This window comes from Squalius cephalus (genome assembly GCF_949319135.1).
Source record: "Squalius cephalus genome assembly, chromosome: 10".
NCBI classification, from domain to species: domain Eukaryota; kingdom Metazoa; phylum Chordata; class Actinopteri; order Cypriniformes; family Leuciscidae; genus Squalius; species Squalius cephalus.
The window spans coordinates 2,431,948-2,445,250 of record NC_137131.1 but is presented as its reverse complement, the minus strand read 5'-3'; the positions used below and the strand labels follow the sequence as shown (position 1 = coordinate 2,445,250).

The following is a 13,303-nucleotide window of genomic DNA, read 5'->3' as shown; positions in this document are numbered from 1 at the left end:
TTGTTCTCTCGCGGCTCTCGGCCTCGAGTCATTCTCTTGCGTCGTTCTCTCGCTGCTCTCGGCCTCGTGTCGTTCTCTCGCTGCTCTCGGCCTCGTGTCGTTCTCTTGCGTCGTTCTCTCGCTGCTCTCGGCCTCGTGTCGTTCTCTCGCTGCTCTCGGCCTCGAGTCATTCTCTTGCGTTGTTCTCTCGCTGCTCTCAGCCTCGAGTCATTCTCTTGCGTTGTTCTCTCGCGGCTCTCGGCCTCGAGTCATTCTCTTGCGTTGTTCTCTCGCTGCTCTCGGCCTCGTGTCGTTCTCTCGCTGCTCTCGGCCTCGTGTCGTTCTCTTGCGTTGTTCTCTCGCGGCTCTCGGCCTCGAGTCATTCTCTTGCGTTGTTCTCTCGCTGCTCTCAGCCTCGAGTCATTCTCTTGCGTTGTTCTCTCGCGGCTCTCGGCCTCGAGTCATTCTCTTGCGTTGTTCTCTCGCTGCTCTCAGCCTCGAGTCATTCTCTTGCGTTGTTCTCTCGCGGCTCTCGGCCTCGAGTCATTCTCTTGCGTCGTTCTCTCGCTGCTCTCGGCCTCGTGTCGTTCTCTCGCTGCTCTCAGCCTCGTGTCGTTCTCTTGCGTTGTTCTCTCGCGGCTCTCGGCCTCGAGTCATTCTCTTGCGTTGTTCTCTCGCTGCTCTCAGCCTCGAGTCATTCTCTTGCGTTGTTCTCTCGCGGCTCTCGGCCTCGAGTCATTCTCTTGCGTCGTTCTCTCGCTGCTCTCGGCCTCGTGTCGTTCTCTCGCTGCTCTCGGCCTCGTGTCGTTCTCTTGCGTCGTTCTCTCGCTGCTCTCGGCCTCGTGTCGTTCTCTCGCTGCTCTCAGCCTCGAGTCATTCTCTTGCGTTGTTCTCTCGCGGCTCTCGGCCTCGAGTCATTCTCTTGCGTCGTTCTCTCGCTGCTCTCGGCCTCGTGTCGTTCTCTCGCTGCTCTCGGCCTCGTGTCGTTCTCTTGCGTTGTTCTCTCGCGGCTCTCGGCCTCGAGTCATTCTCTTGCGTTGTTCTCTCGCTGCTCTCAGCCTCGAGTCATTCTCTTGCGTTGTTCTCTCGCGGCTCTCGGCCTCGAGTCATTCTCTTGCGTTGTTCTCTCGCGGCTCTCGGCCTCGAGTCATTCTCTCGCGGCTCTCGGCCTCGTGTCGTTCTCTCGCTGCTCTCAGCCTCGAGTCCTTCTCTTGCGTTGTTCTCTCGCGGCTCTCGGCCTCGAGTCATTCTCTTGCGTTGTTCTCTCGCGGCTCTCGGCCTCGAGTCATTCTCTTGCGTTGTTCTCTCGCGGCTCTCGGCCTCGAGTCATTCTCTCGCTGCTCTCGGCCTCGTGTCGTTCTCTCGCTGCTCTCGGCCTCGAGTCATTCTCTCGCTGCTCTCGGCCTCGAGTCATTCTCTTGCGTTGTTCTCTCGCTGCTCTCAGCCTCGCGTCATTCTCTTGCGTTGTTCTCTCGCGGCTCTCGGCCTCGAGTCATTCTCTCGCGGCTCTCGGCCTCGTGTCGTTCTCTCGCGGCTCTCAGCCTCGCGTCGTTCTCTTGCGTCGTTCTCTCACGGCTCTCGGCCTCACCTCGTTCTCTTGCGTTGTTCTCTCGCGGCTCTCGGCCTCTGGTCGTTCTCTCGCAGCTCTCTGCCTTGTCGTTCTCTTGCGTCGTTCTCTCGCAGCTCTCGGCCTCGAGTCGTTCTCTTGCGTCGTTCTCTCGCAGCTCTCGGCCTCAAGTCGTTCTCTTGCGTCGTTCTCTCGCAGCTCTCAGCCTCGCGTCGTTCTCTCGCAGCTCTCTGCCTTGTCGTTCTCTTGCGTCGTTCTCTCGCAGCTCTCTGCCTCGTGTCGTTCTCTCGCGGCTCTCGGCCTCGTGTCGTTCTCTCGCAGCTCTCGGCCTCGTGTCGTTCTCTCGCGGCTCTCAGCCTCGCGTCGTTCTCTTGCGTCGTTCTCTCACGGCTCTTGGCCTCACCTCGTTCTCTTGCGTTGTTCTCTCCCGGCTCTCGGCCTCGTGTCGTTCTCTCGCAGCTCTCGGCCTCGTGTCGTTCTCTCGCGGCTCTCAGCCTCGCCTCGTTCTCTTGCGTTGTTCTCTCGCTGCTCTCGGCCTCGTGTCGTTCTCTCGCAGCTCTCTGCCTTGTCGTTCTCTTGCGTCGTTCTCTCGCAGCTCTCGGCCTCGAGTCGTTCTCTTGCGTCGTTCTCTCGCTGCTCTCTGCCTTGTCGTTCTCTTGCGTCGTTCTCTCGCTGCTCTCGGCCTCGAGTCGTTCTCTTGCGTCGTTCTCTCGCGGCTCTCGGCCTCGAGTCGTTATCTCGCGGCTCTCTGTCTCACGTCGTTCTCTCACGGCTCTCTGCCTCGTGTCGTTCACTCGGCTCTCGGCCTCGTCCTGCTTGCCGCAGTGTGCAACAGGTTTACCAGCAGTTTTCATCATGTCATTTAGAGGCCTTAGATATTAGTGTATTAAATATGATCAAGTCAAATCTCACTTTGCAGTCCTCCAGCCACCAGTAAGACACTGCCGATTTAAACTGGGTAAACCATTTAGACCAGGAAAAGACTACCATGGACAAACAGTTAGAGACTGAATTGGTATTTTAGTGTTGTTACTGTACCATGAAGTGGCTGACGGAGCAGCTGAGCTCCAGGCTGTGTGAACTGCCACCTCTCGGGTCAGAACACTAACAAAGCAAACCTGTTAGCTGGCAGTCGCAGTGAAGGAGGTGAGCCGACACTCCAGATCTCTCACCTCTGATGAGCGCCGAGGCAAGAGAAGACACTGCAGTGCACACGGACCGTGACACCAGTGACACGACCAAATGTGAATGAGTGAGACGTGCAGGTCAAAGAGTCAAACTATAGGATATACTATAGGAACTATATATACTCTTGTGCTGAAATATGTTTTGAAGCATTTGAATGCATCTTGGGTTGCACTGAGCTCTGCAATGGGTGCAAATATTTTATTTAGCATGAATATTTCATAAACACTCTATACCGTTCAAAAGTGTGGGTTCAATAAGATTTTTTTATGTTTTTGAAAGAAGTCTCTTATGCTCACCAAGGGTGAATTTATTTAATAAAAAATACAGAAATATTATTACAATTTAAAATAAGTGTTTTCAATTGGAAAATATTGGAAAATGTAATGTATTCTAGTGATTAAAGCTGAATTTTCAGCATCATTACTCCAGTCTTCAGTGTCACATGATCCTTCAGAAATCATTCTAATATGATAAGTTGATGCTCAAGAAACATTTCTGATTATTATCATCAATGTTGAAAACAGTTGTGCTGCTTCATATTTTTGTGGAAACCGTGACACATTTTAGTTTTCAGGATTCTTTGATGAATAGGAAGTTCAAAAGAACAGCATTTATTTGAAATATAATCTTTTGTAACATAAAATCTAAATTTACTGTCACTTACTGACCCCAAACTTCTGAATCATAACTGACATTATGTCAGAAGTCCTTTATTTGTTGTAAAAAGGATAATTATGAAAATCTCAAGCAAAAGAAGTGACTATGTTATCGCTGCCGCATTTCTATGTCATTAATCACTAAGAACTTCCAACGTGGCTTTTGATGGATTTATTTTTAAGGGCCGGATAATTAGACAATTTTCATTTCAGCTCAAACTGCAAAACAAAAAACGTTTGACATTCTCAATCGAGACTTCAACCTAGACATCTGCACATCGGGTCATGACAGCGCAAAACTCATCAGCAAACACAGGCCCTTTGTTTAGTTGAAATTCATTAGCTACACAACACTCTTTCTCAAGCGAAAGATCAAAACATTAATAATGGATTCATAAAGCTTCAGACTGCAATCAACATGCACATTCTGCAAACACCCCTGACATTTAAACTATTACGATTCGTGGATAAAGAGATTTTGCATGAACATTGTGATACATTTTCAACCAGGAGTTTTGAACCGTCAGACAGAGATGCTTAAGAGGAAGAAAGGAAACGAAATGGAGACTACAAAGAGGAAATATTCAAAGTAGGACACAACTTCCCTCTGAAGTGCCTTGAAACTTGCAGCATTATTCAATGTGTTGATGTAATTGACACTGAAAAAGGAAGAGAGGGCGGGGCATATTGAACAGCTCCTCCCCCTTTTAAAATAACCAATAGCGTTTCGATTACATATCACAGCTCGGCTAGAGCCATTGAGCTCGGTGAAGCTCCTAATCCCTAACCGTTTCTCTCCTAATCTCCTCCATATCACTTAAAAATACAGCATTCTGTGCAGAATTCAAAACGGGTCTGATAAGTTTTGTGGTCTGTGCCAACTCGTTCATATGATCCGCTCTGCGGTATCCAGGGTTAGAAATGAACACACACCAAATGCAGGTAAAAATCAACTGTAGCGGGTAACGCTGTCAAATCACTAGCCAATTTGGCGTGTTACTTATTATGTTTACACACTTTGCTGGGGAAATTCGTGTAAGTCAAATCTGCGCATTCTGCGCATTTAACTCGAGAGTCATCATGATATATTAAAAACAGAGTATTGCGCAGAATCGGCGTATATCTGGCTTACTTGAACACACAACGGCACGCTTGTTCAGTTGCATTGAAGCAATAGTGAAGATTAAAAAGCATTTGGTTAACAGAAAAGACATTGTTATTTTCCAACACATTACATTTTTTTGATGTTCTATGTACTGTATTGATCTGTCCGCCTAAAATACACTATTGGTGAAAAGTATGAGGATGAAAGAGGAAAGGAGGAGATGGCTGGATGACATGATTTTGTTTGAATAAGACAATAATGTGTGAAATCCAAATTTTAGAATATATATTTATAATATAACGTAGTCCAGGGACTACAGGTGGAAATGAGCAATTGTTGCTATAACCTGGCCCAAGACATATTCTCTTGTTTAACAAGTTTAATGTTTATTTGTGCATTGTCCCTGTTTCAAATAAAACAATTACCATTCCCATAATTTTTTATTTTTTTTTTGGCTAGTAGAAGTTTCGAATGGCCGGTAACTTAATTTAGTAGCCAAATTGGCCCGTGAGTGAAAAAGTACATTTCAAACCCTGGTGCTATAGTGTCTCTGGACCGGAGATGCAGCGGTTCGCGTGACACTAACATGAAACCAAACTTCATTCATCTAAATGGAAAGCTTATTTACACTGTCTGAATCGTTCCATATCCCCTTTATAGTGCATGATATGCTATTTACCATGAAGAAAATAGTAAATGTGTGAACAAGCGACCAGTTTCAGCTGCAGCTTCAACATCTATTTATAGTGTAGGGGCGGGGCTTCATATTCTAGAGAGCATTTGATTAGACAGAAAATCTGATGATAAGCTGAAGTGCAGAGTGATGTCATCAAAGTCATTTATCCATATTGTCGGAAGTGAGAAACTGTTAGTTTTGAACAATAATATCTTCTAAATGTGAATTTTGTCATTGTTTTGAAGCACACTAGCTTATAGATAACAGTAAGGCTAACATGTTCATACTAAAAGCCAAAAAAACTGCAATTTTGATTTCAAGGGGACTTTAACCTGATATTCAGACTCAATAAGCAGTGCATAGAATGATAGTGTGCTTTTAAGATGGGGGGATGAAATGCTGGAATTGGATTCTCAACCCTAAATGTTGAATAAATAACTGTTTATTATATGCTGGCTTTAAATAAATACGTTTCACCTTCCTTTCAAACACAAAAGACAGAAAGTGAATGTTCTTGCATGAGCGTTTGAGCGGTTCGCCCAAGCCTGCAGGAAATTATTTGAACACGTTGAGACATCCTTGGCATGCACGTTACGAACGCCGGCGTCTGTTCAGCGTCTCAGCACTACACGTTCAAATCCTATCAATCAATGTTCGCCGCTTGTCTGAAGGAAGTGGCTGGCAGCCTTTCAAAGCGCAGTGGAAATCTTTCCACTTTGCTGCGCTGCCCATATGGCGGGATGTTCTTGTCGGTGTTCGCCATGTAAAAACTCTCTTTCCACTGTTCATTTTTTCTGCCCTGCTGCCTTTCCCTGCAAAGAGACTTCTAATATTTATCGACTCGAGGTTTACATATGTCTGGACTTCATGGCTTAACAGTGAAGGCGGGAAAATGGTGCAGTGGCCTTTTCGGCAGGAAATATTGCAACTTTCACTCTCTCTTAGAGCTCTCTGCAGAAGAGGGACTGATGCGTAGAATTAACCTTCACAATGTTCGTCTTTCTCCGACAAGCCTTTTGAGGTTTGACAGTCTAATGTAAATAGCATAAGGTCACCAGAGGCCTCTGTGAATTCAAGTGCAGTATTCCTGGAACACTTCTGAAGACATTCTTACAAAAAGACATCTGCTGAAGAAAAGACTGGTGTCATAATGAAGCATTATTGGGCTTAAAGTTAATGGATGCAATTAAAGCTATTAAATTAAAAGAATGAACAAGATACCAAAGCCACTTCAGCAGGAACAAAGGTTTAGCACCAAAAATCCATGTGATAAAAGACAAAGAATAAAGGAAAAACGTCTCTATTCATCTAACTTCGCTTTGGCAGGGCTCATTTTCAAAAGTCACTAATGTTCACACTTTTTGACGAAACTCAACATGAAACTGGACCCGTAACGTGACATTTCCAGGTAAGTTTTTGTGTTTGAGTTGCCAAATTACACTACACAATGGGGTAAAAATGTGAAAAGGTTCGTATGAATGTGCTCAAAAGTCTATTTGTAGCGAACATTTGCACACTTTTTGATCTACAGTCCATTAAAGGGGTAATGAACTGATTTTTTTTAAACAAATTTTATGTTACCTGAGTATGATTTTTAGAATTTAGAAATACTTCAGAAATAAAAGGCCATTTTCTACCCTGATTTTAGCACTCTGTTTGAAGAGGCGTGTCGGCTGTGAGACTTCACTGCTGTGAACATTTTGCATATGAAATAAGTATTGATTTTTGAAGTGTTGATTTTAGCGTTATATTTAGATGGTGGCATGAAAGGTTGCAGTGATGAACATTAGAAAGATGACAGACCGCTGTTGAGCGCATGAATGCAGTGATCTCATCATTGCAGCTCAGTTTCTGCTCTCTCACAAATGCCTTTATCATAACTAACATTGCAAACACAATGTAAATAAGAGATTCATTGATTATAACGGGAGTTTTGGCAAGAGTCCAGAACTCAGTCACTGATAAACACGCGCTGTTTGATTGACAGCTCCAGCGAGTATAAAGGGAGTATTCTTTGATCGCTGTCTGTATATAAATTAATCACAATTTAAATAACAGATTACTTTCATGGTACTAAAAGAAACAATGTGAAGTTGATTGTCAAGTCAATGGCTTGATTTACTGACGCATAAACAGCAATAAACGATTTTTGAGAATGTCTGACTGTACATGGATCATATCAGAAATAACTGATCACAGATTAGGCATTAGAACTAACGGTTACTTACATGTTGTGGCATTACTGTTGGGTCCATATCTTACAGTAAAAGACTGTTTTCAAAACCTGCGCCAAAATTTGACTGATTTACCAAAGTGAAATGTACTGAACAAACAAATAAAAGACATTCACATAGTCGAATGCACTATATAAATAATGAATACACATAAATAAGCACTTTCATAGCATAAAAATCCTTTGGTAGGTAATGTTATATTTAGTCCAGTGATTCTGTATCTCTCCTTCTCATCTTACTAATGCCCCAGTGGGCGGGGCCAAAGCCGCAATCATGTAGAAGTAGACGCTGATTTGATTCTGCAGAGGCCGTCTTTCGTCGCAATATTACATCATAATGTGACAAAATTCCAAACCTACTCGTTTTCTGAGCTTGGATTCAATAAAAGCTGTTTTGGGACTAACAGGGAAGTTTTGAGTTTTGAAACTTATGGGATATTTTTACAGTACAATGACCTCTTACATGTCAAAAGATCAAGGAAATTCTGATTTCTCAATTCATGTCCCCTTTAAATGTTATTAAACTGTAACACACATTACGTGGCATACAGATATTTATAGTTTTGCCACGTAATACAGACACATAAAACGTAGGGCTAAGTGAAATTAATTTTACAAATGTATTGAAGAGAGCTGCCAACGAAGGGGCCAAACATTTAGAAAAAATATCATTAGCAGATTAATCACAGGGCTGTGCGAAAGGGATTGTTTTAAATGACCGTTACTGATAAAAGGCACGTTGGTCATATTTAATTCTATATCACCCTAATTAAAGTCTTTGATACGGTGAGCAATAGACATACAACACCAGCAGCCCCTATTAATAGTCTCGGCTCATAACTTCAGAGGGAGCCGTAACTCTGGGTAATTTTATTAATAAAATCATCTCTCTCCAGAATACCCCTTCCATTTCCCATATCATCCTTTATGGCTCCCATTTAGACATCAGCTCCTCTTTTCCTGGCACACACACACACACACACACACACAATCTCTTAATTACTGCTGCACAAGTCGCTTATATCTCTAAACCACACTACGGCTGGGCAATACATCTAAAACAATTGATCATATATATATATATATATATATATATATATATATATATATATATATATATATATATATAGTAAAGAAATATCACTGCCATTGTTTTGGGATGGTTTTCCACACTGTTTTTGCACTGAAGGAGCATGGACGTATAATAAAATAAAAACAGCAATATTTACCAATCCATTTTTAATTAAGTACTTAATATGAAAAATGCTACGCAGAGAATACAGTTATACCATTTTCAAATGATGAATTTGCAAAGTTATCGATTCATTGCAAATTACTGTTTGAACTTAACTGCATTTTTTGCCACTGAAGTTTGCATCTTGACACTCTTGGGAGATCACAAAACTAATCAGATAAAACAGATTTAAAAATAGCAACAAAGTTATTGCAATTTTCAATATAAATGTTAATTATCGCAAATATATTGTGAATAATATTGCCCAGCTGTGCACCACTTAAAAACAAACTTGCACACAAAATCACTTTGAGATTCCTCTCAAGCATAGCTAATGTAGCCAAACACAGGCATATTCCACAGAGGTGATAACAAGATCTTAAGAGAACCTGTTGTAGTTTGGCCTTCATAGATATAGAAGAAATTCAAGCCTTACAGCTAAACTTGAGCTTGATCTGTCCTAGTCAACTAGCCTGACACTATCCACACACTTAAAGCATTTGAGAATTGCCTGATTTAAATGCACAGCGCATGCATCTCTCTTGGCTTTCATTGTGCTGCAATAAATTCTCCCTTGCATAGAAAAATAAGCAGCAAGAGTGCAACCAAAAACATGAGTGACAAACATGCACCAGTCCTACCTTTCCAACGTAAAGTGGCTCCGTCCCGGTGTATTCCTCCACAACGAAAAACTGATTCCAAACCCATCCTCTCTTCACTCTTTCATGAGACATCGCCCATTGCTCAGGACCTCTTTCCGTCATCCCAACACTAGTCCTTATGGTCTGACCGGACAGCCATCCACAGCACTGCAAAATTCCCAGAGTCACTGCCAAAACCTGAGCTCCTCCTCTCCAGTGGGGAGCCATGTTTGAAAACTCTCTCGTCTCTACATGGGGCAGAAGTTAGAAACTCGTTCAGGATGAAGTTTTCTTCCTAACTGCCCGATTGCTTGAGAAAAGCTCCTTGACTGTGAGGTTGAGGAGGTAAACGAGAGTTCACTGCTGCTCAATGAAACTATAAATCCAATAGGTTTTTGGTCATTTTTTTTTTCCAATCGTAGAGGCCACTGGGTCCTCAAGAGGGCATTTAAGAGGAATCTTTCTTGAGAAGATGAGGCAGTCTCGGTGATACACAGCTACAGCTCCTCCGTTTTGAAATCGGTGTTGGGTTTTTTCAATGATGGGGTACCAATCACAAAGGCATTGAAGTTTTATTTCTTCTTCAGTTGAGTTTTAAGTTGAAGAGCTACTGGTCAAATCTGCACACATCAATTCCATTGTGAGTCCGGAAATTAATTAACACTCCACGCTAGCGGCATTGATAAAAAGGATGTAATCCAATGTCCTCTATACCTTTTCATTTCCATGTAAGTACATTTCACATCCAAAAAAGAAATCCTCAAATTTCATGGTGCAAGATGTTACTCAAAGTCGAAGGCATCATTATCACCATCTAGATGTCGAGATCCAGAGGTCGCAGACTCTTATGCGTCACCGGAGCTTATAAGGTACTTGACTGCAGGTTTGAGAGTTTGACATTGGTGAGCATCATGTCGACCTCAGCATCTGATCACCTGTAACACAGCAAAGATAATTGATTAGAGGAGCAAGAGAGCATAATCAAATAGCTATGCAGCTTTTTCCAGATGCAATAATCAATAGTGAAACAAACTCTATCGATTCTTGGCTTCTTGTTATGGTGTTCTCATTCTCGTTAAACAAATACATAATTCAATAAGTGCCACAGTGAATGTGCAGTCCTCTCCGACACACAAAGTGATTTTAAAGTGGTTGCGGATCTCTAAACTCTTTGACTTTCTCTCGGATTTCATAGAAATGCAGCAAGAAAACACACCTTCATTTAGGTGATCTACCTGAAAAGCATTTCTGAAGGCAGAAACTTTGTACTCAGCAAGAATCCGGATAATGTGTTAAGCCCAAGAGCAATGTCTTCTGTGTTAGGGAGCCAGGTGTGGTTGAAAAAGGAAAAAAGGGAGGTTTATATATCATGAACTTGAGCCCAAAGCATCTGTCTGCCGAGTTGCGGCCCACGGCAGGCAGCTTACACTGGGGGCTATCTGATTAATTGCATGAGGGAGCACTAATTGGATAAAAGTATTAATCAATTAATTCAATCCATTAGAGCGGCAACCCTAATGCTTAAAACAAACACTGGTCAGGAAGGTGAAGATAAGCTATGGCCCTATTGTGCATCAGCCAAAGCGCCATTGGGTAAGGGAAATGATTAATGGTCTTTGAGGCTTTCAGAATAAGAGAAAAACAACAACATTTAGCATTGCTGAAATGTCACAACCTCAAGGCTAAAAGATTACAGCTCCTGCGGACAAGCGTGGGCCAAGAAAGGCCCTTCAGGATATTGGTTGTTTAACCATTGGCAGACGGTTGCAGACGAAAGGCTAACCTTCAGTTTGCGTCATCTATAGCTAAGACGTCCTTATATCTTGAAACAGAAACGACCTTCTAAAGAGGGTAAAAAGTTAAACACTGAGGAAAAGGGAATAAAGATTTGCACAAACAACTGACAGCAATTTGCATTAAAACTGTGAACATAAATGGTGAAAAGCAGGACGTCGACACAAAGCTGTCTTGAAAACCTGGTAAAATTAGCACATACTGTGTGTGTGTTTTTTTTTTTTATGTCTGAGTGATAAAATCACCTCATTATCAGCCTTTGGGAAGACAGTTAGGCCTGGTGATCTTCTTTTACCGCAAACCGTGAGTATCGAGAGAGACAGGCTGAGCGCAAATGTCCAGAAAGCATTTCAATGCTTTCGTTATCATGCTAAAAATAGCATGTGCAATTTACACAGTAGTAGGTTCCAACTTATTGCAATCTTATTGCACAATACCCACACTAGCACTTTAGCAGATGGTAAATAGTGAAACACTGACTTTTGTTTTGATCATGCCTAGTGCATTTCCTAAAGATAAACATGCAGTTTTCACCAGGGTTGCTTATTGAGATTATTAGCCACCTGCAGTACGGATTCATGCTTGATTTTTTAGCTTTTGCAATCTAGCTTTTTTAATAGGGATATTTTTATTTACCAAAGCAAAAGTTGACAAAGCAGTTTTCTGCACTAACCGTTATATTTTATTTTTTGATGCTAAGGGGTTGTGACATGCGTGACATTTAGCTACGCTTCAACTAGCATCTCAGGTCAAGCGGTGATTCGGGTCACACTTTGCATCTAAACGCTCAGGATGGAGAAAAATGAAGTAAAGTTCAGTACAAACAACTGATCCTTAAAATATGTACACAGTTTAGAGCATGTATGGCTGATTACAAACAGAAAACATCAGAAAGCCCCCCAAAAAAATCACTATTATGACTTCAAACCACAAGCCCAAAAATTGCCAATCAAATGAATCAGTCAATCAATCAAAAGCATCAAACAGCCTGCTTTTACATTTCATTGATCAAATGTAATATTTTCATCTTTCCAATTAGTGTTGAAGTGTTCTTGTCTTAAGAGGAAACTTCAAAGTAATGTTGTTTACTTCTTTTTGCCTCAAAGAAAAACTATTTAGGGCAAGTCAAGATTAGTTCGTTTTTGACTATCTAGAGTTTTCTGCAAAGGCCTGACCAAGTACATATGATTAATAATAAACTATTTGTATCAAATATTTTTTTCTGGTTGAATGCACTCCTCTGAAGTAGCTTTGCTCAAAACTCTCAACCCTTTGGCGATTAACAGGGGGGAAAAATGCAAAAGCTAGTTAAAAACTATCCTAGTAAGCCTCTCATTGTGCGCTCTTGAAATTTTCATGATGAGTATACACAATTCGGCACTTATTAAGATGTGGTATGGAGCGTAAATGAATTGACTTTAAGGGTCTGGCTCTTCAGGGTTGGTCATTCTCTTGGCTAAGTAGAACGACGTCAATTAGCGAGTTTCTGTGGAAAGGCTGGTCGTGTTAAGCCCAGCAACACAGGCCGGTCTGATACAGTCGTAATGCTTCCGCTACCACCCAAACCGCTATTGGCAAGCCGGACGCACTCATTCGTGACCTATTAGGTCGTGGATTGATTATAAAACATGGCTGCTACTTCTCATCAGACGCCAGCCAGAGAGCAGAGGCCGTGACAGTCGGCAACCGGAGCCAGAGAGGAGACTGATCACCGGCGAGTGATGGGCTTCAGGCCAGAGACCGAGAAAGAGACCATACCTCTCTCTCTCTTCCGACAATCTCCTTTTCACCTGCGCGACATCCATCTCTTTAATGGGAATCACCGACTGCCTATCAGCCGCTCCTGCACAAACAACCACAACGCTTGTGAGGAGAAAGCACTCTTATATATGTTTTGCTTCCAAATTGGGAATTGCCGGACTTTGTCAAAACCGTTCAAGTGAGAAAAGATCCAAAAGATCAGAGTGATTAAAATCTGGGAGGGTTTTAAAAAGAAAAACAGTATTTGGAAACGAATAGCCTGAGGTTAATAAGCTGAGCTGGCCCTCTTCTACGGCTGTGCGATGTTTTGATGTGTGATCCGATTATACGTTTGCCAAACACTCCCCCAAGCATGTATCAATGCATGAAAGCTCTCATCAAAGCCAAAGCACATGGACTTCTAATGACTGTGGTCTTAAAATGAAACCACAGCCGGAGTCAAATTCCCACACCTTGACTATTGCAATAC

The 13,303-nt window shown here is 42.5% G+C and overlaps 1 protein-coding gene across 2 annotated transcripts in view; it reads right to left on the bottom strand.

The window, feature by feature from the left end:
- The window catches only part of cdh22 (cadherin 22), a 191,764-nt gene that overhangs the window by 91,020 nt on the left and 87,441 nt on the right, over nt 1–13,303 (bottom strand). For both annotated transcript variants that reach the window (XM_079884341.1, XM_079884342.1), the window contains one exon: nt 9,280–10,214. In XM_079884341.1, coding sequence (XP_079740467.1) covers nt 9,280–9,507 — 228 coding nt within the window. In that variant the 5' untranslated portion in view covers nt 9,508–10,214. The remainder of the gene's footprint in view (nt 1–9,279; nt 10,215–13,303) is intronic.